Genomic DNA, 21,978 nt, shown 5'->3' on the forward strand with positions numbered 1-21,978 from the left:
GTTCTCATTGAGACACAAGCAAAGTGAACCTCAGATTCAGACATTCGTATGCATATAGAGGAGGAGAGGGGCCTTTGGCCCTTTAGGCAACTTTGGTTTAGACTGCTAAAACAAAGCTATTTTAGGCTTGGGGTCTGTAGCGTGAATACTCGCCCCCCACACACAATAACTAAACATCAGTTTCCAAAGAAAATTTCCAAGCAAAATATTACCGTTTGGGATTTTATCTGTAAAAGGTTATATATTTTAATACTGCATTCGGAAGTGTAAAAGGGCACTGACTGTGATCCTGGAAGAGGCTCTATTTTAGCTCGCCGCCCTATTGCTCACCTGTAAGAGTGCTGGCACTAGTATTAAGTATTTTTTTAAACCGCGGAGGCTGCTAGTTCATGAGGGTGCACCGAGTCCAACAGACTGCATCCTGCATTGCCTGAGTGTGCTCAAGTCCTAGGAGGCAGGCCCGCGTGCATCCACGCAGCGCTCACATTACAGGCCGTATAGGCGGAGACCTTGGGAAAAGGGGCTGGGCCCTGGGCGGTGTCGAGAAGTGCAGTTCTGTCTGCCGTCTTTGTCGGTTATCAAGCAGGCTTGAACTAAGGGACTACTGATGCAGAGCAATACCTCTGGCGGGATGAATCCATCAGGTGCGTGCAGCTCGCTATCGCAGCTACGTGAGCGAGGTTTGCTGGTGCGTAGGTCACTGCGCAAGACAGGAGTGTATGTGTGTACGTGTGGGGTGTACTAGGGGCGTGCCCTCGTGAAGATGCGGGGTGCTTGGCTCGTGCAGTTTAAACTCTAGTTGCGTTGGCGTCGTAGGGAAGGAACTGTTGAGTGTTCATCGAGAGCCAGGAAGGTGATAAAGCTCCTCTTGTAATATGCTAGGGGCTGGATGTGAATGTGTATCCCGGACGGAACGTGGGAGTTCCGCCGACTCAGGAATAGAGACTAAACTGCAACCCAGACTCCCGCCTCCCCCTCCACTGCTGCTGCGCCGCTCCAGCGTCTTCCTGAGTGTGTCTTGCCCTTCCTGTAACGCCCCTTGACCTTATAGCAGGGAACACAAACTCTGTCCTCGTCTGTGTACTGCCAGGACACAGGAGCGGTGACGCGCGAAATGCTCCCTGTAAGTTGTGAAGAATCGCGTGATGTGTGCAGCCTATGCAGTCTCTTCCGACGTCTGCAACTCAGCTCATTTGAGACATAACCTGCACTCCGCTTTGGTTTTTTACTTTGCATGCCTTTGCGGTCACTGTCTATTAGAGGAGCAAGAGAACGCCCCTCTGTGGCGAGGTGCAAACAGGGAGTTTCCTGGTGTGCTTTTGTGATGTCTCCCTCAAACGCAGGAACCCCCACCTATGCTGTTTCAAGAAGTTGGCGCTTCGTTGTCAGTGTGGGTTTGCCTAAACCAGTGGTCTACAAACTTTTTAATGCCGCGCCTCCCATTTGAAAAATAAAAATCATTGGGTCCCACTCAGAATTTTTCAATTTTTTTTTACAAAGATGGCAAAGTTTAAATATGTCTAGACCTATTTAAATATTGCAGTTAAGTACTGTTACCTTTTTAAAATTGCAACAACAGGCTTCTGCTTAAAACAAAGGCCTGTTATGTATAATGCTTCTTTTGGCTAAAGTCTGGTGCCCCCCCTGGGATCACTTGAGGCCCCCCTAAGGGGTCTGTCCCCCAGTTGGAAGACCTCTGGCCTAAACCAAACCCTTAATTCAGCTATCAGTGTTGCTGTATTTTTTTGTTATATATAAAGGAACTGTCATGTTCAAGATTAGTTTTGTATGTTTTGGGAGCCTGTTTTGTTTGCTGTTTATAATTTTGAAGATTTCCGTTCAAGCAAATACTTGTCAAAATGTTTGCAACACACAGACGAGGCAATGCCATACAGTAGCACAAAACCAATATTTATTGTAAACAACAGGCTAAAACGTTAACTCTCAGGCCCCATTAACAGGGCTTTATAAGTGGGATGAAAAAACTTGAGAGAGTGGCTCTCGAAGGGGCGTGGCCAATGTAATTGCGGGCGTGGCTTAAAAACAAGTTAACTAAAAATCTGTGCATGTTGTGCCCCTGACTGGTATTTTCCTTCTTCTTTCTGTCACTGCATCCAAATATATAATACGACAAGCAACTTTACACCTACAACAAGCCAGGACTATTGCGTGTGTCAATTGTTGTTTTAGTTACATAAAATAAATAAGCAAGAACGGCTCTGTTGTATATCAGATTAAAAACGCTTGGGTTCTGAAATGACACTGTGAAAGTACTAAAACGAGTCTCTGAAATTATATCAAAGGCAGTGAAGTTTGATACTGTTGCAGAGTTAAGATTTGTGTGTGGGGAAAATACAAGAGCCCGATAGGGACCCTTCTCAGCAACCTGCTTCTTAGAACTGCCGGTGTTCAGCACCGGTAGGACCCAACCCACTTAAAGCCTTGCCCATTACCATGTTAGAGTAGTTATAAAACAGAAGCAATAAAATGACAACATATATCCTGAACGTACTGTGAAAACAAAGGTCTTCGGGCCCTAGGACTGGTCATGGCTTTGAGGTAGGCTGTTGTGCTGCAAATTAAGGCACAATTCACGCCTCATGGCAGTGTATCAGGATTGGGCAAGAGGGAGCAGAATCGCAGTAAAACTGAGGGGAAAAAAGCCACTTTATTAGAAAAGTTTTCAGTTGAACTTTATATAAATTAACATCACCCAACCCCACCTCACTAATAGAATGAGTCAACCTATCCCCCCACCCTTAAAACCCCACAACGTATACAAAATCTCTCCCATGATTCCTGCATTCACCCTATTCCCCCTTTAATTCCATTCACTGTCCTTTTACACCTGACCCCAGCTTCACTCTCCTGGCCTCCTTCTGCTAGAGACCCCCTGTAAAGCCCCAACCCTTCTGGTCTAGTGTGACTGTCACCTGCTTTAAGTGACAAGCCAAACTGAACCTTAAACTGGACACCAATAAAGCAAGCCTGCCAAAAAACGCTGTAATGGCAAGAAGCGGGTAATTAAGGGAGGGAGGTAACAAAATCCCCTACCATGCCTCACCGCAGCACACCTACCTGTCCCTGGAGTTGCCAGTTGTCCCTGAAGGTTCTCTCCACTTAAAAACCAAACAATCCATCACTAACTACTCCTGGCCCGCTCCCCCCTGCCCGAACAACGCCAGGGGTGTATCTCCTTTCAGAAGGCCACCCCTGCGGCCCCATTGGCCTCTCATAATTTTTTTTTTTTTTTAGATAGGCAACACCAAAGATGTACAACTCCAGTTGCACTTCCCATCTTTCAATCCACACTGGTGATTGGAAGGATGTTCCTGCTATTAGTGTGATCAGTGACCATTCAGAAGTCCCTCCCGTAGAGTTAATGGAAGAACTGGTGACAACACCATCAGATTGTTAGCGCTTGACTCTGTCTTCACATAGCGGATTTCAGTACTTGTTAGGGCTCTACTCGTAAAGTTGATGGGAACCCGCTTTACATGGCTTTTTTCTTGCATTAGCGTTTATCCGAGTGAGGGCTCAGAGGGGTTCTGATAAGGTGGCTAGGCTCAGTATGAAGCACCCGCATTATTTGGCCATGCCCAAGAAAATTCTCCCCTGTGTTGTGCTCTAAGGTGTTGGAGATGTCTGGGTGGCTTTTGCCTTCTTTAAATCTGCTCCCAGGCCTTCTTTGGATAACACATATCAGAAGAACTCAATGGATGTCTTGAAAAACAAGCACTTGCATCAGTGCAGGTCCAGCCCCTGGTCTGCCAGCCTTTTCAGGATGGCATGGAGTCGAGCATGGTGTTCCTCCAGCATGGTCGACTATATCAGTATGTTGTCACTGACATTCTACTCAAGACAGCATTTTTTTTAAATTCATCTATAATTTCAAAGTTAAAACTATTACAACAAGAATAAATAGCTGCATCTTCATAGATGGTACAGTCAAAGAAGTGGAATCCATTGGGTGCAATACTTAGTAATCAACAGTCACATTACAGTTCATTCATGGGAGTGTAGACCTTGATAAAATATTGATGAAAGAGTCATTCTGGGAGTTCAAATACAGGCAAAGAAAACCAGTCGGCATAAGTGGTGTTGGATCTGGCCCTTTTTGCTGGGTTATCCCCAAACCTTTTGCCTTCTTTCTCCTATTTGTTCTGACCTGTTTTTGTTGGCTTTAGGACTCGGGGCAATTAACACTGCTAACTGCTAACCACTGCTAAAGTGCATATGCTCTCTATTTAAGATGTATTTGTTATTGAATTATCCATGATTGGCATATTTGATTTACAAGTAAGTCTCTAGTATAGTGCACCATGTGTGCCCAGGACCTGGAAATCAAATGCTAGTAGTGGGCCCACAGCACCTATTGTGCCACCCACAGGAGTAGCCATGTAAACATGTCTCAGACAGGCCACTGCAGTGTCTGTGTGGGCAGTTTCAAACTGCCATATTGACCTGGCAAGTGCACACACTTGCCAGGCCCAAACCTTCCCTTTATTACATGTAAATCACTCCTAAGGTAGGCCCAAGGCAGCCCCGTGGTCAGGGAGCGATATATTTAAAAGGTAGGACACATACTGGTGTGTTTTACATGTCCTGATAGTGAAATACTGCTAAATTCGGTTTTCACTATTGCAAAGACTCTCCCATAGGGTAACATGGGGATTGCCTTAAAATATATTTCAAGTGTAATTTCCTATTGGGAACAGATACAGATAAGGTGTTTGGGGTCTTTGAACTCACAATTTAAAAATACATCTTTTGGTGAAGTTGGTTTTTAAATTGTAAGTTTGAAAATACCACTTTTAGAAAGTGGGCATTTTCTTGCTTAACCGTTCATCTGCCTATCTGTGGAATACACATCTTGGTCAGGATGGCAGTTGAGCTGTTTGTAAATTCACTGTAGATTGTCACACAGAGGGAGCTGATGTGTGCCCTGCATTTCCTGATGGGTCTTTCTGAGTTAGAGTGGTGGGAGGAGCTGGGACCTGAGTAGGGCTGTGCCTGTCCTCACACAAAGCAGTCTCCAACCCCCTTGAGTGTGTCTGGTGCCAGGGCAGGGAAAGGCATGCTGTTGTGCAATACAAAGACTTCTCTTTGAAGTTTACCTACTTCAAAGACAGATATGGGTATAAATACTGGACCTCTGACACCACTTAGAATACTTTTGGACTGAGGACATTTGTCCAGGAAGAAGAGCTGGATGCTATAGGAGGGACTTCCACTCTGCCTGTTTCTTTGTTGTGCTGACCTGCTGCTGATGTCCTGGAAGTGAAAGGATTGGACTTTGTTTTCTACATCCTGCTTTCCAAGGTTCTCCAAGGGCTTGAACTGAGCTTGCCTCCTGTTAAGATGTCTCAGGGACATCAAAGACTTCGCCTATAAGCTCCTGGGCTCTCTTGCTAGGAGTCCTGACTTGCCACGTGGTACCAAATCCAGTTCCCGGGCCCTTGGAATTGAGCTCTGGTGTAACCAAGAAGAAACTAAATACATCGACTCCAGAGTGACTTCGGAACCTGCAACGCTGTCTGACTCCTCGCTGCTGCCTGCACCGGAGCTATGGTCCCTGCTGCGTGCAGTGACCATGACCTGTAACACAGGCTCGCCGCTGCCACAGCGCCTCCGAAGTCCCATCACAGCATGAGTCCTGAGGCCATGCCACCGACGTCTGTGACACCAACTCCTCCGCAGCACCTTTGGCCCCGTGGTGTGATTGCAACATCGCAAAGTCAATGCTTTGCATCTTGACCTGCTGGATTAATCAACCCTGCCTTGTCGTAAAGAACCAACACCTCACCACCAACGCTACATCACCTCCCCTGCAACTGTAAGGAATTGACGCCTCACCTCCCATTCCTAGAAGTAAGGAACCAATGCCTCACCTACCCGGTAGCAGTAAGGAACTGATGCCTCACCGGCTTCAGTGACTCCTCACCTCCCAGACTCCGTGCAGCGTGTTTTTTCCTCATTGTTTTCCAAGGTATTGTACCCGGGGTTTCTGTGACTCTGTGACTGGCTCACCTGTGCTGGCAGTCAGTCCTTCACAAAAGTACTCATTAGGGGGAAAAAACATTTGAAGCACACCCCATTGCGTTACCTCTGAGTAGCTACCTTCTCTCATAATATACTATACAATGGGGAATGGGCAATCAGCTGCCTAGGGGAATATAAGGTTCTATTACCTAGTCTAGCTTGTAGCTACCAGTGTTTGTTACGTACACGCGACTGTATATATCTCACCTCAAGACTGTTGTGGGTCCTGTCCGATCAGTGCCGGATGTGAGTTAAGTGCAAGTGCTAAGTACATTTTGTATGTGTAAACCAACATATGTGTTGGTATTCCACAACCTCAGATGGTAAGAACTAACTCAAATGGCATTCCATCCCTGGAAACCCATCCTGCAGTAGATTTAGTCACTTCAAAACCTCTGAATGAGTACATTCTTTTCCAGGTGCAAAGCCACATCTTACTGTAGTTCTGCAGACCTGAAATGGATGACTGAAGAAAAAGCTTCCTCTTTCAATCAGATTTATTTTTGTTTTGATTTTAGTGTACTTTCAAGCCCCCCGAAGAAACTTTCAGTCCTTGAAAACTACTCTAAGGATTTACAACAATGCCATTGCACTTTTTTTCTGTATTGAAAAGAAAAATTCAAATGGGAGTTAAAACAACAAATGTTGCTGTGACTTTGTTTAGCCCCCCAATGGGTCTGCATGACACTTCACCAAAAAAGTCCATATAGTTTGGGTACAGCATGGAAAGTTTGTGCAGATTCATGGATTCATGCTAAAGTTAAGTAATCAAAAATGTTTTTTTTCCAGTGAAACTTTGACTTAACCATAATCCCATTGTTGCTTTCCCAGACTTTGTAAACTTTGCAAAATAGTTGACTGAAGTCCAAAAGTTGTTTTCATACATACTCCATTCACAGGCCCTCTAGAATACATCGTGGTTTAAAATAACAACAATTTTATTTTATTTGGTGTTTTTGAAAAGCACTACTGTTTAAATACTTAAAGTAAAATAATGTTATAATTACATCATCATGCCTCTTCCTCTTTGTAGGTACTCCTGTAGCTATGGCCATCTCCTAAGCAATAGTACTGTTGCCAGTTGTAGCTTTCAGTGAGTGAAAACAACAAAAGAACTACCAGCTTCTCATGCGGGGGTTCCAAAGGCAAACCTACCCAGAAGATAACCCCCCTGCATTGTGTGACTACCAAGGCAGGCACCCCAGATGAAGTGATTTACAGGGTCGCCATGCTTTTTGTGTGCTATATTACCTTGTTCTTTGCACAGACTGTAAATAAGTTGGAGAAATGGACTGGTAATAAGCTGCAGTCGATTAGGAAGCATAATTTTAAGATGAAATCATATATGGAATATTAAAGAAGAAGTAGTGACGAGTCTCTGAGCTATGCCTACTGTGGTCCCTTGCAGGTCCTGGACCACCAGACAGAGAGCAGAGCATTTTGAATCTGATTAATGCCATGATAATGTTGCATATGTGCATGCTGCTAGTCAGGTCCTGTCACGACTCCACACATTTCTAGTTGTTACTGGGGGCAGGTTAGACAGGTGAACTGCAGTGCCCTGAATGTGGACTGAGGGCAACAAAATGGGGGTAATTCACATGGGGGATTTATTGTGGCTGCTTAAAGACAAGAGCTTGGCAGCAAAGGAGAAGGATCCCAACATTGGCTGATACTTTCCGCAGCTCTGCATAGTTCGTTGTCAGACGTTGAGGTGTGACTTAAGAATTCTCAACCAAACATAGGGACTCTAGGCAGAAAATGTAGATTCAGGGGTGTGGAATGTATTAAAATATCTACTTGTCAATGGGACAGGTTGCTTCTTCAGTCTACTTGTCCTGTAAAAATATTTACTTCTCCCTTTGGTGCCTTGTAGTGTGGCGACAAATTATGGCAGCAATCTGATTATGTAAGAGCTCTGATAATAGCCTCTGTGATTATGGCAGGACTACTATCATAGTAGGGATTGAATACTTTCAATTTCAATCACAACTGTAGCAATTTCCTTATTTTGACACCTTTCTGTACATCTACATACTGGGGCTAGAGGAAGCAGTAAGCAATAGTTCCAGGGCTGGACTGCCTTTGAGTCTGCAAACCTACTAACTTGCATGTTTGAAGGATTGACACCTGCTTTTCTCCAATCTTTTTCCATAATAAGAAAGGTAGGAAATTTAGGTCTGACAATGGCAGAAGTAGAACATTTTCCAGGGTTGGGGAAAAAAAAGTGGTTGGAGGTAAAGTGAACTTGTAAACACTCAATAGATTTTCACATGAGAAAATCTACTTATGCATATTTGCCCATGCTAAAATACAGTTCACAAATGTTTTATAGGAGTACGATTTTCTGGTATATTTCTTGTGAATTCATGAAAGCCACTAATTCAAAGACTTATCCCATGGGTGCACTTTTGTGACTTTCTTTAAGAACTGGTTCCCTAATTAGGTCTGGTGTTAAAGACGTTTTGTTTTTATTAAACTTCTATTTCTCTCTTCTCTATCAGCTGGCTTTACTCTGAGTGATCACATTATGCTCTTCCACAAGAAGCGTATTGGCACACAAAGTTGTTTTGTTCAGTGCCAGGAACTACAGTGGCAATCAGTAGCGTAACAAAACTGGAGGGGGGCCCTTTGCAAAGAACATGAAGTGGCCCCTTCTCCAGACTCACTCAGGGAGGGTGCTGTGCTGAAGGGGCCCCCTGGAGGAGTGTCTGCAGGGCCTTTGTTGTGCAACTGGTGGCAACGTGTGCTTTTAGAGATCAGAAACGTATTTTTTTTACCAGTGTTTTTTACAATGGTGAAGGACTGGCAGCTCCCCCAACAATAGTGTTACAAAAGCCATGTCAAAACAAGACGTGCATTGATGAAACTAAAAGACTCACCAAAAAATGTCCGATCGGTTGGCTTAGTCAGCGCTTGTTTATTTTCATGCTTCCTATAATCTTGTTGAAAATGGTAACAATGATTTTCCTTTAGGAATATTTTTTGGAAATACTAGCATGCATCAGCACATCTTACTAAATGACTCTTCAAAGAAATAGCACCTGAAATTTCATAGTAGCGAAACTTTTTTTTCCTAATTGCATTTCTTCTGAACATATTTTAAAAGCAAAGAATCCTCTCTTGCTTACAAGCTCCTGCAAACATTTGCATCTAATCAGAGAGCATTCTGGGAGCATTACACGTAGCGTTATGTTGTTAAACTTTTCAAACGTGTTTACACATTTATTTACAGCGCTCACCCTAATAATGAAGGCTTTCAATTAATGAACCATAAATACAAGTTCGAAAAGCATTAACATATGGACACACATTACCTCAACAGCAGACAGTTCCCCTTCTTTGTAAACTGGCAGCCAGAGGGGTTTGTGCTGCAGAGGGTTGGGCCTACTTGCCCCAAGGACAAAATAAATATGAAAACTTGTTGCCTTTGGCCCCAGACAAGATGCCCTGGGCGATAGGAATTCCACATCCCTGTAGATATGACCCCCAGAGGGAAAACCTGGGCCAAGCAAAGAGGAATGGGCAGACTATCTCATTTGCCCACCAGATATGGGTTTCGGGCATCGGAGAAGGAGAATTTTCACATTCAGGCAGGAATGTCTAATGTGAGCAGTCTAAAACAAACTAACCCATGATTGCATGCAGCCAACTCCCAATGCTTCGCTATCCGTTCACAAGATAAAAGCACCTGCATGCCACAGCCTGTGCACACAACAGGCATCCTTCTTACTTGCCCCTGCATGAAAATGGTCAATGACCCTAGCTATCAGAGACTGAATGGACCATTTCTAGGATAGAGTTAATGGTAGCATACATGGTGGTACCGGTAACAAGGCTGTGCTCCCGACTATTAACATTCTATCACCACAGTCATTCAGCATGTAGCCTTGACTTGGAGAGTTGTAGCTGCTTCCGCTCAGAAAAGGAGGAACAATTTGTGCGTTCCACATACATGAGACCTCATCTATAATGTTAACAGAAACAGCAACGGGGAGGTCCTCCAGTGGGCTTGCAATAATGTCAAACTTACTGAGGGGGAAAATGCATACGGTTGCCCAGAAAATGTACACGGGCAGAACAACACAACTTTATAAAACAATTATGAGGGCTTGTATCCTGGATTTTGAATCTGTGTAGAATTTGATTTAATATAGAAAATAATGCACAACTTAGAAAATGTGCCTACTTGAGTGGCCGTCATTAATCACAAAGTGTCCTTTTTAATTGCTTATTAAAATAAATTGATGTGCTCATGTTTAAATTAATGTAATAGTATGTTATTTAATGATTACTTATGTATTTGTTTTTATTAATTGTAGGCCTTAAGTTAGCGAGTTCTTTGGCCGAGTTGTGTCGCGTAGGCTCTCATTATCCTAATGTGACTACTGGATTTTGAGCGGCAAGATCGTTCACAGTGTGGGGGACTAAGTCTGACCCATGGTGAAGGACCCCTGTCACTCTAAATCCGGGTTTTGCTCCGGCTAACTAGCAGCGCCTCATCTCTCCCAAAGGGAAGAGACAATTGGGCAGCCGAGCACATGGCATCTTAGTACTTCCCAGGGAAGTCGTGGTCACTCAGGTCACAACCGGTTCTCTCATACACAGTGCGGTCTGAGATATAAATGACAAAGGCAGTTTAAGTTTTAAAGATTGGTTTAATAAAACGTCTGCATTTTAGATAGCAAAGCGTGAGCTGCAATAACCAGAACTACACAACACAGTAGGATTAAAATAGTAATGATGAGAGTGAAGCACAAGAATAAGGCTATCATAGTGCAACTAGATTAGGTTCTCTCTAAGTTATATTCTGAGCAAAGCATGTAAAGCTCTAAGCCTGCCTTTCAGGTTCCCCCAGGAGGACATCAGCCCTTATACTTGAGCAAAGGCCTGTAATCTGCATCAGCATCTGCAACGGGGCAGTCAGCATCTAGTTGTAGGTTCCTGGTCGGAATCTCCCTCTAACCTGTGCTAGGACTAGAAAGAGTTTTTATAACTAACACGCAAATGTTCTAAGAAAATGTCCCTATGTAAGAATGCGTTTTTTTCTACGAACACTAGAGACTAAACTTCTACCACGTGTGCCGGCAATGTACCAGACTGTAGCCTTGACTGAAGCACAGGGTGAGCAAGAATGCATTGTTTGAGAACACAGTGCTGAACTAAGCTAAACAGTGTGATAGAAATAAATAAAACAAGACCGTAAAACTGGTCATTGTAAAATAACAGTGCGAGGCTGAATAAAATGTATCTAGGCTAAAGTGCACAGAGGCCTAATATGTTAACCTAACGTGCATGAAGCTATATTAAAAATGGCTATACTACAGTTGCACAGCCTCATGTTAAACTGCACTGTTAAGATAATGCTGTGAGAAATGTTTGCTTGGAGAAATTAATATGTGAATTGTTCTTTTCCACTGAGTTGACCAAACGCTAGTAGATATTTTTCTTTTCCCATGAGAACTGCTTGCTAGAATATGCTGCATTAGTTATTGTAACTTTGTAAAGTTTAGCATGTGAGAAAGCGATGATCCCAGGAGCTAACAATGGATGCACTCGCTGAAAGACAGATAAAAATACAAAATTGTTACCCGACGAGTCCCACGATGAGAACAGAAGAGAAGCCAATCATCGACATGTGAAAGATATTTTAGTTGTATCTTAGATTTAAAATTCTACCTTCATTGGACTAAATGTAAACATGCAATTCTTTGACCAATAGCAACGTGGGAAGTGCTTTTGCCGATTTTAACTTAACACAGCTGCAGAGAGAGAGAAGCGCTCATTCCATTTTCAGGTCCTGACGAAGAGGCGCACTGATTCTTATTTTGATTTTCTTACTTGGAGAATTCTATCTTTAACCTAATTGCTTAAACTTTTGATTCCAAGTGCTGATCCTTAGACTTTAATTTACAAATGGTTCGGATAGCTTAGAGTCCTATGTTCTGAACTAATCCCTTTCATGGTCTGATGCTGATACTGACCAAACTGATGTCCAGTTTACAAAGACAGTTGCAGTTTGCTGATCCATACCGAGGAGAGGTATAACAAAATGTTATTGTTGTACTTCGTCTTGTTTTCCTAGGTACCAATCGCTATTTTGATAGAGCCGTAGCTAGATGTTTTCCAAATTTATGTTGACTAAATAGTTTTTCATGAAGTCCAAACATGCTATTCTAATCAGAATGTTAGTGAGGGATAACCCTAAATGCTAGTAGGTTGCTATCAGTAAATCACTGATGTTACTTAGTTGCTGAATCTAAATGCATGCTATTTCTGTTTCACAGTTGTTCCTGCTATTGATTTGTACTGTGACTCTAGAGTGCGTAGTAATTCATGCTTTGGTTACATTGAGATTCTTTAGAAGATTTGGTCAACCAGTGTTATTTCTGTACGTATACCATTTGATTTTGAGACTAAGTTACGTCATATTAGCATTGTTAATATAGGGAAATAAACATTGCAACTTTTTAAAAAAATGGTGTGGTTTTTCTAGACATAATGCGGTCATGGGGCATGGGATTACTGACTCCAAAGATTATTGACACCGTTGATTGATTGTTAATGATTTGTATTGAAGTTGAGTCCTATGATGGGATTTACTCTAAGCGCAGTCAAAAGGTCCATCAAACCTCTAACACGTCCCCATATAAACTAAGATAAGAAACCAAATAAGGTCAGGCGCTAACAGAGATGGTAGCAGAGCATGATGGTTAGCCTCCTTAACAGCTCATCATAAGGTCTTTTGCATGATTTGTCTCCTTAAGAGGCCATCATAAAGTATAGAGATAGGTAGAAGAATAAGATGGTTAGCCTCCTTAAGAGCCCATCATCATAAGGTAATTTTCATTAGCCCTTTAGAGAAGGTAAGAAAGTAGGCTGGTTACGTCTCCTTAAGAGGCCACCATACATGTTTCCCCTTGAGAAATAGCTGGTCTTCCCAGAGACAGTAGTAGGATAATGGTTAGTCTCCTGAAGAGAGCAAAATAATTCACAGATTTGGAAATAGAAATTAGTAAAGGTTATGATTTTCAGATTCAATGATGCAAGATGAAAAAAAAAATGTGTCCTTAGGAACTTAGAATGGCTTTGCCAGAACCTTGGAGCTTGCCAATGATTGTTTGAAGATGTTCTCTGCGTTCTAGTGACAGTGTGAATGGAATAGGTTTTGCGCTTGCACAGTTTTTACAGATCGCAGGTGAATTGTGATGTTTGTGAGGGTTTAAGGAGTTTGTGTACTCAAAATGAAGTTGTTGAAGGAGTTTGCGTACTCCAAAGTGTGAGAGTATGGAAGTCGTCGAACTTCACGTGTGTGGCGCTTTGTGCTAAAAAAATTGTCCACGTGGTTGTTGGTATGCAGTCCCTGCCAGGTCTAAGACTCCAGAGTATATTGAAAAGTGTATGAGACACTTGGTTTATTGTTGTAATGTGTCTGGTTTAATAGGTCAATCGGGTGTGGTTGACAAACTCAAGAGTGCATGTCAAAGTGAATGAAATGTTTTTGACTGAGATCTGATGAGGCTTATGTGCACCAGGACAGACCCACTCATCAGTTGAGATTAAAATTTGCTGGTCGAATTTTGCTTGTGAGTCAGGGAAACGGAGAAAGAACGAGTAGCTGCTGGAGCGAAAGGCCGTCAGCCAAAAATCCGTAAGGTTTCTGAAGCAATTGTGTTGCCCTGCCTGTATTAAAGGGACAAATTGGGTTTTGATTTTGTTTATTGCTCGTGATAATTTTGCATGAGATTGAGTTTTAGGAGGACAAGCCGAAAGACTTTGTCAGCCGCTGTACGTGTAGGTGTGACATCATTGGACCCGCGCTGGTATAGGTTGGTTAGTGAGAAGGGTCGCGCATGGATTGGCAGACGACCGTTAAGCGTCATTGGTTGAGAAGGTCGGCAAAAACGATTTTGGGATTGAAAGCCACTTCCTGATTTGATTGGGAGTAGCGTAAAATCATAGAGATTACATTTTTCAAAGCTTTAAAGAGTGAACTAAGGGGAGATCGGTATATTCCAATGAGAATAGGAGAAATTACACTGCCAGAAGATGCACCTGCCTATATTGTAATTGAAGAGCGGGGTGCTGCGCCATGTCTTTGGCTAACACAATGGTGAAAAGTGACAGATAAAAATGAGAGCTTAGACTTTCCTGCCCATTGAACATTTAATTTGAGGAGCCTAGAGAATCTGAAGAGAGTATTATATGATTTGAAACCTCCTGCGAGACCAACACAGTTCGAAGCTTTAGCAATTTGGGAACTAGTGGCCTGACACCAACAGCAATTGAAATTAGAGAGAAGAATGAGGAAAGCTGAGAAGTCACTAGCAGAGGCTAGATAGGATAGTGATCAGAAATTTTGGAGTACTGAGACTTTACAGGGGATTAAGTTGTTGCCAGCAATTGCATAAGAAAATGAGAACGAAGCTAGAAAGAGCACCAGAAAGAGGGATTTGTATCCTTCTAATGACAAAGAGCAGAAATCCACAGAATCTAGGAGGTCTTTGACATACAATGAAGAGTCAGATGATGATGATGAATTCATTTTACAGTTATTGAGAAATCATCCCCCGCCAAATGCAGCACAGGAGAGAAGTTCAAACACCAGTGTAGATCCTGTAGCCCGATATCAGTTGAAACAACCGAGAGCCAGATACTAGTTAGTCATAATTCTCCAGTTACTTCGGCAGTTTAAAGGCCTATGCCGCAAATAGATATTCCCAGAATTTACCCTGATGTACCTATTATAGATACTGCAGCAAACTTGATACAGTACAGACAGGACAAGTTTACCAGAAGCCAACGTTGGTCCAGATAGTGTGCCCCAAATTTGATGTCCCTGATACAGACACAGGCGGTTCCGAGATATACCTACCCAACGGGATCGCAGACAGAAATGTCCACCTTGACAAATCAGAATACAGGAATAGTGCACCCATGAGACCCAAATATCAGACCAAGTCCAGACACGGTCTCAGTACCAGTTATCATAGGTCCAGTCATACCATTGTTCACCCAGGGACATAACGAAAACAGTGAACAGATAACTCTGAACCAGAGTGTAGAAAGGGAGAGATATAGCGCGAATGCAAGAATGATAACTCCCATGAAACCAGCATGTGATGAAACAGGCCCATTGATTGATTTAAGACCTTTCAGGACTCCTCAAAATAATGAGGTCAGATCATATACAGGCCCAAATCCAAGCATGGTGACACCAGAAACCCCGAATCTAACATTACAGCAAGTGCCAGGTGTGATCCACAATAATATGTTACAAGGTTTGACAGCTCAGCAGTTAACAGAAGGGTTAGAAAGGTTGAGTAGTACTCCAGGAGATCCTAATGGAGGAAGTGCCCTGAATTTGACCAGGCTTAGGCTAGAGGTAGGAGACCTAATTGAGTGAATCATGGGGCTAGACACGATTGACACGTTCAAGGAAGAGGAGTTGTGTTACTTATGCAAGCTGATTACTAACAAGGCAGGAATAGTGGATTAGAAATTAGCAGACATAGCAGAGAAATATGATATAGAGACTGGAAAACAAAGCACTTGAAGAGGAGCTACAGATTAGATTTTGATTCAAAGGATTTTGAGAACATGAGAATACCAGGAATGAAAATTCACCCTAAGGAATTAACACAGAGCATTTAAACATGGGGAGCTTTAGAAAAATGGGAAGGCAGATGGGTGAAGAAAAGAGACGAGAAGAAAAGGGATTCTGCAAGTCTTACTGCCAATGGGCAGCAGGTCGAGGACCCTGTGAAAATTCTACCTATAAGTGAGATTCCAGGAGGGATTTTTTACCATGTCCCTTGGAGCAGAAGTGACATTCTGTCATTGACAAATGATTATCCCAGGTTGAGAGCGAAGCCAGTGGAATGGTACCAGCAGACAGACAGGTTTGTGAAACTTGTGAAATGCCTGTGGAAGGATTTGGATACCCTTTTAGAGATCGTAGTTCCAGCAGATTTATGGGTTGAATACAAGAGGAGCGTAGATTGGCCGACAAGAGAACCTTGGAGAGATTCAGCAACAGGTGCGCCATCACCTTACGTAATGAAATATTGCTATAAGGTGAGTGAATTTTTGAAAATGAGAATTTCGCCCAAGAATAATGACTGGCAGAGAATAGACAAGACAGCCTAGGAATAGAAAGAGTTAATACATGCATACTTAGAGAGATTGTTGCAGGCGTTCAAACATTACAGTGGTACTGAAACGATTGAGCCAAAGGACATGATTCATTTTGTGTTCAGATTTGTTGAAGGATTGATACCTGAAATTAGTCATATGATTAAGAGGAATTTTATTTGCTGGCAAGCAACGCCGATTGATGAACTATTGCAGTATGCAAAGTAATGTAGTGATGAGATTGAGTTGAAGCAGAGACAGTTGAAAGAAAAGGCAATGGTGATGCAGGTTAAAGTGGCACAAACAGGAACAGCAGCAGGGAAACATGGTGTTTCAGAGTCAAACCAGAGGTAGAGGTCTTGGGGAAATTGGAAATGTGAACTGCATTCCTGATTAGAATACTGTTGTGGTTCAGAATGATGTGCAAGGAATGAAAAGATTGTTACCATGTCACGTTTGCAGAGGGCTTGGACATTGGAAGCGGGAGCGTCCGATGTTAGGTCAGGAAGGTGTTGTTCAGCAAACAAGCGATATCCGTTCTTTTCAAAACATAAGAGGACCGTGAAGGAAAGGTGATAATCCACATTTTCAAAGCAGTAAGAATCAGATGCAAGGTTTTCAGCCCATGCAACAAGTGCAAATGCCACGTTTTCAGATGCCCCAGTCGCAGCCAATACAACCACAAGTTCAAATGGTACCTAGACAGGAAATTCAAATACCTCAAACCCTAATGGAGCAGCAGCATGTGATGCTTCCTCAGCAGGTCACAGGTCAAAGGTTTAATCAGGGTAATAACACAGTGCACAAGTTCCGGTTACACAGTGAGAATGTAATAAATGATAATTGGGTGAGTGAGAGTTCGGATGAAGAAGAATGTGTGTTGGCAGCTTCCCTAGAAGTAGATCAGAATGGTCCATACATAAAGGGTAAAGTAATGGATCACAAAGTTTCATTCTTTGTTGACACAGGAGCTACATGCTCTACAGTAAGAACTGCAGATGTTCCAAACTTGCCCCTTTCAGGAACAACAGTCCAGATTGTAGCAGTCGCAAATCAGTATTTGACCAACTCAAATACAGAACCAGGTCAGGTTAAAATTGGCAACTTTAAAGGATTACAAAAGTTTGTAGTTTGTGACTTGAGTACAGTATCCTTACTAGGAAGGGACTTGTTGTGTAAAATGAGATGCCCAATTACTTGCTCAAATGATGGAATTGAAATTCAGACAAACAGTGATGATTAAGGTGACCCAACTCCAGAAACAGATTGTGAGACAGTAAATGAGGCGTACCCTTTGATTAGCTTTGTTCCAGTTTTCACAGTGAGAGGTCTTCCTTTTGATTTACAGGGAGCAGTTAAAATGGAAGCGTGGGATTTTACAGGAAAAGACAATGGTGTAATAAAAAGAGTTGTGCCAGTTAAGGTCCCAGTCAAGCCAAACGCAATTTTTCCCCCAGATTCCCCAGTATCACATGACGCAGGATACAATTGAAGGGATTGCGCCCATAATTGCAGAATTTGTAAACCAAGGAGTTTTGAAAGAAGTGTTGAGCAATCCATGTAATTCACCGGTAATAGGATTACGAAAGCCCTGTGGGAAATTTCAAATTTTTCAGGATTTGAGAAAGGCAAATGACAGTGTGATCAAATATTGCCCCGTAGTGCCAAATCCAGCAGTGATTTTGTTCCAGATCCCATGCGTTGTTGAATGGTTCACCGTAATAGACCTGTCATAAGCATTCTTTTCCGTGCCTCTTCATGAGGATAGTCATTTTCCCTTCCATTAGAAATTTTTGGATCGAGTCTACTGTTGGTGTAGAATTCCTCAAGGGTTTTCAGAGTCACTTTCTATTTTCAACCAGATCTTGAAAAAGAACCTGGAGTCATTGGGAATGCCTTTCCAGTCGACATTGGTGCATTACATTAATGATTTGTTAGTTCCATCAAAGACAAGAGAAGTATGCAAGTATGATATTATTGCCTTGCTGAATCATTTAGGGAAGAATGGTCATAAAGTGTCCTAAGCGAAATTACAGTACTGTCAAAAAGAAGTGAAATATTTAGGTCACCTAATTGAGAAAGAATTAGGAAAATATCCAGAGAAAGGGTCACAGCCATATTGCCGATGAATCCCCCAGCCACACAGAGAGATGTCAGGATGTTTTTGGGAATGTTAAGCTATTGTTGCCAGTGGATTCCCAACTTTTCAGTCACTTTGAAGCCATTGCAGAAGCTGACTCACAAATAGGTTAATGATCCCTTAGTGTTAGATCAAGCCTGTATGAAAGCATTTTCTGACTTGAGAGAAAGTCTGTGCAAAGCCCCAGCTTTGGGAATGCCTGACTACACAAAACCCTTTGTTGTTTTGTCATGAGCGTGGTGCATGTTCTTTGTCTGTCTTGACTCCGGTCCATGGTGTATTAATGGCCCATTAGCATATTTTTTAGCTACTTTGGACCCAGTTGCAGCAGCTTTAGCAGGCTGTCTCCGCTCAGTAGCCACGATTGGATTGATACTCATTCCGAGTGAGAGCATTGTGATGGGACACCCTTTAACGATCATGGTCCCCCACTCCATCAGAATTTTACTTACACAAACCAAAACGCAGTACCTTACATGTGCCAGGTTGACTTGCTGTGAGACAATCATGCTGGGGTCCCCAAATGTGTCGTTGAAGAGTTGTACGGTGCTTAACCCAGCAAACTTAGTTCCAATAGAGAATGTTGAAATTGATAAATTGGAAGAAGTTAAACATGATTGTCTCAAGATAGCTGATCTGTGCACAAAACAGAGACCTCTTATTAGAGATACCCGATTGGAGGGAAATGACCAAATTACTTTTGTTGATGGTTCCTGTTTAAGAGACAACATTGGAACACTGAGAGCAGGATATGTAATGTGCACAATTTCTGGTATACCTGAAGCATCGTGGCTTCGAGGAGTTTATTCTGCGCAAGTGGCGGAGCTGGTAGCCCTTACTAGAGCATGCCATGTTTCTGCACAGCTTAAAGTTACCATCTATACGGACACCCAGTGTGGATTTGAAATAGACCATGATTTTGGCCAGCTGTGGTCACAAAGAGGTTTCCTGACCTCTTCTAGTTCACCAGTTAGAAATGGTGAAATGATTAATGAATTGTTACAAACTATTCAAATGCCTGAAAAGATTGCTGTGGTGAAATGCAGTGCACACCTGAAATCACAAGATTTTATGTCAATGGGAAATGGATATGCGGATCAAGTCGCAAGGTTTTGCATATTGAACTGTATATCGTTCAAAGATAAATAATGGGAACTGTTATCTGAGGAAGACGAGATGTGCCCAAGTTGTGCATTACATGTTTTAGATACCTTAGAAGAATTGAAAGCATTGCAGGAAAATGTTGACAAAGATGAGAAAAAGACCTGGGCTCAATTGAAATGTGTCCAACGTGAAGATGACATGTGGGTTTCAGAGGAAGGAAGGGTAATCTTGCCCAATAGTGAGCTTACACAAATGGCTAAAAACTATCATGGTCAAACACATGTTGGGAGGAATGCTGTGATTCGAATGTTCAAACAATTTTGGTTCAATCCAAAGTCTAGACATTTTGCCGAAGCAGTTTGCCATTGTGGTATCATTTGTCAGCAAATGAACGTGGGTAAAGGGACAGTGGTCGATTTGAGCCACATTGGAAGAGCAGGAGGTCCATTCTCCGGAACGCAGATGGAGTACATTGAAATGCCTGTATGTGGAGGATTGAGATATGTGTGGGTGACTGTCTGTATCTTTAGCCTTTGGATTGAAGCTTACCCTACACGAAGAAATGACAGCCTCACTGTAGCGAAGTTACTGCTTAGGGAACTGATACCACGTTTTGAGTTTCCGGTCTCTTTAGTATCAGATAGAGGAAGTCACTTCAACAATTACGTAATTAAATTGCTATGTTCAGCTTTAAACATTGAGCAGAAGTTACATTGTAGCTACCGCCCTGAAGCATCAGGACTTGTGGAACAGATGAATGGTACTTTGAAATCAAGAATGGCGAAAATGTGTTCGTCCATGAATCTGAAATGCCCCAACGCAATGCTGTTAGTTCTGATGACAACGAGGAACACACCCGACAGGCAGACAGGACTGTTACCTCATGAGATCCTCATGGGCAGAGCAATGAGGTTGCCAGCGGTTCCTGCAAATGCTCTTTTGAACATAGCAGATGATATGGTGTTGGACTACTGCAAAGGTCAGGCTGATGTGGTACGCTCTCATCAGGTGGAACCTACCACACTGCAACCGTCTCAAGATCAAGGACACAACCTGAGAGCAAGTGATTGGGTTGTGATCAGAAAGCACATGAGGAAGACGTTTTTGGAGCCTCTGTGGAAGGGTCCTTACCAAGTAGTTCTGATCACTACTACCAGCTGTGAAGTGCGTTGGAGTTTCAAATTGGATCCACCCACCAAGCCATACGAGGAAAGTACCATGTCCGTTAGACAATGAAGAGAAGTTGTTGAGAGTACCAACAACGTCCAGACGAACTCCAGAATTGGAGAGGGGAGAAGGAGAATAAGATACTGAATCAGAGCAGACTGCATCCGGTACAAACACTCTTGTGAGAGATGAAGGAGAAGACCTACACGAGAGTGATAGTGAACCAACCTCAACTGAGGCAGCAGAGGAGTCTAGTCATTGGGGAAGAAGTAGACAACACAAGAAAAGAAGATTTAAGTGATGGAGAATTAAATTGAGATCGAAGATTGAAAAGAAAGCGAATTGCACGTCGAAGCTACGCTGGTCCAGAATAGGCATATGCAACGACAAGTGAATGGCAGAGTGAATTTTTTTCTTTTTGTTTTGATTGAGACATTCCAAGTTAATATTTTGGCACTGGAAGGAAATTAATGAACTGAACTGTTGAGGACTGTAATTTGAGTTAAAAAAAAAAGTACAAGAAAAGACTGTTGAAACTAACCAAAAAAGGCTTTGATAACCTGATTTTGACAAGCTGTTACACCGATTTTTGACAAAAAATAGGACCCTGGAAGAAAAAATGAAAGCTGTAAATAACCGCTAAACAAAGATTGAAGATTCGGTTTTGATTTTTGCTGCATAGTTATAATTTTTCTCTTCTACTTGATGATTCTTTACAGATCATGAGTAATCTTAGCCAACAGGGTAGGAAGAATAGGTACTGTAGATATATGGGTATTGATTTGGCGATTGTGTGCATGATATTGTGTCTGGTGTTGATTGTGGGTATAACTGTTCTTGACAAGAGTAAAGCCAACCATACCTCAGCTTTAGAAACAGCTACTACACTCACAGAAGTTTCGGTGAGATGAAAAATATTTGCACATAGATGGCACACAAGGAGAACTTTCTTCTATTTTCTATTGCTTATTGAGTGAGTATATTGAAATGATGGATGCGAGAGATTGTTATGTTTCCATTCAGATTCTTTCATCAATCGAGGAAGGAGTTACTTATCATAGTTTGCCCCTTACTTACGGGATAAGTTGTAGTCTGTTACGAACAAGATTTTATAACCAGAAGTACATTCAGTATTTCTACTCCAGTTACGATGTTGTGTTTTCGTTTGGCCCTACAATTAAGTATGTGAGTAGAGTAGCTAAGGAGAACACTGTAGAATTATTGAGAGGATTCTTTGAACCTACATTGACATTTGGCACAGCTTACACACATAGAAATAACCTGACCTGCTTACTTACACCTATAGAAAAGAGCTTCTTAGATCAGAGAGATGACAGGAGAAAAGCATTAAAGGAGAAATTAGAAAAGGGCTTAGAGAAAAGGACATTTAG

At 42.3% G+C, this 21,978-nt stretch overlaps 1 protein-coding gene across 1 annotated transcript in view; it reads left to right on the forward strand.

Moving 5' to 3' along the window:
- Nucleotides 1-495: 495 nt before the first annotated feature.
- The window catches only part of RELL1 (RELT like 1), a 142,086-nt gene continuing 120,603 nt past the window's right edge, over nt 496-21,978 (forward strand). The window contains exon 1 of the mRNA XM_069202120.1: nt 496-644. Coding sequence (XP_069058221.1) covers nt 608-644 — 37 coding nt within the window. The 5' untranslated portion in view covers nt 496-607. The remainder of the gene's footprint in view (nt 645-21,978) is intronic.

The sequence above is a fragment of the Pleurodeles waltl genome, chromosome 1_2, assembly GCF_031143425.1.
Source record: "Pleurodeles waltl isolate 20211129_DDA chromosome 1_2, aPleWal1.hap1.20221129, whole genome shotgun sequence".
NCBI classification, from domain to species: Eukaryota; Metazoa; Chordata; class Amphibia; order Caudata; family Salamandridae; genus Pleurodeles; species Pleurodeles waltl.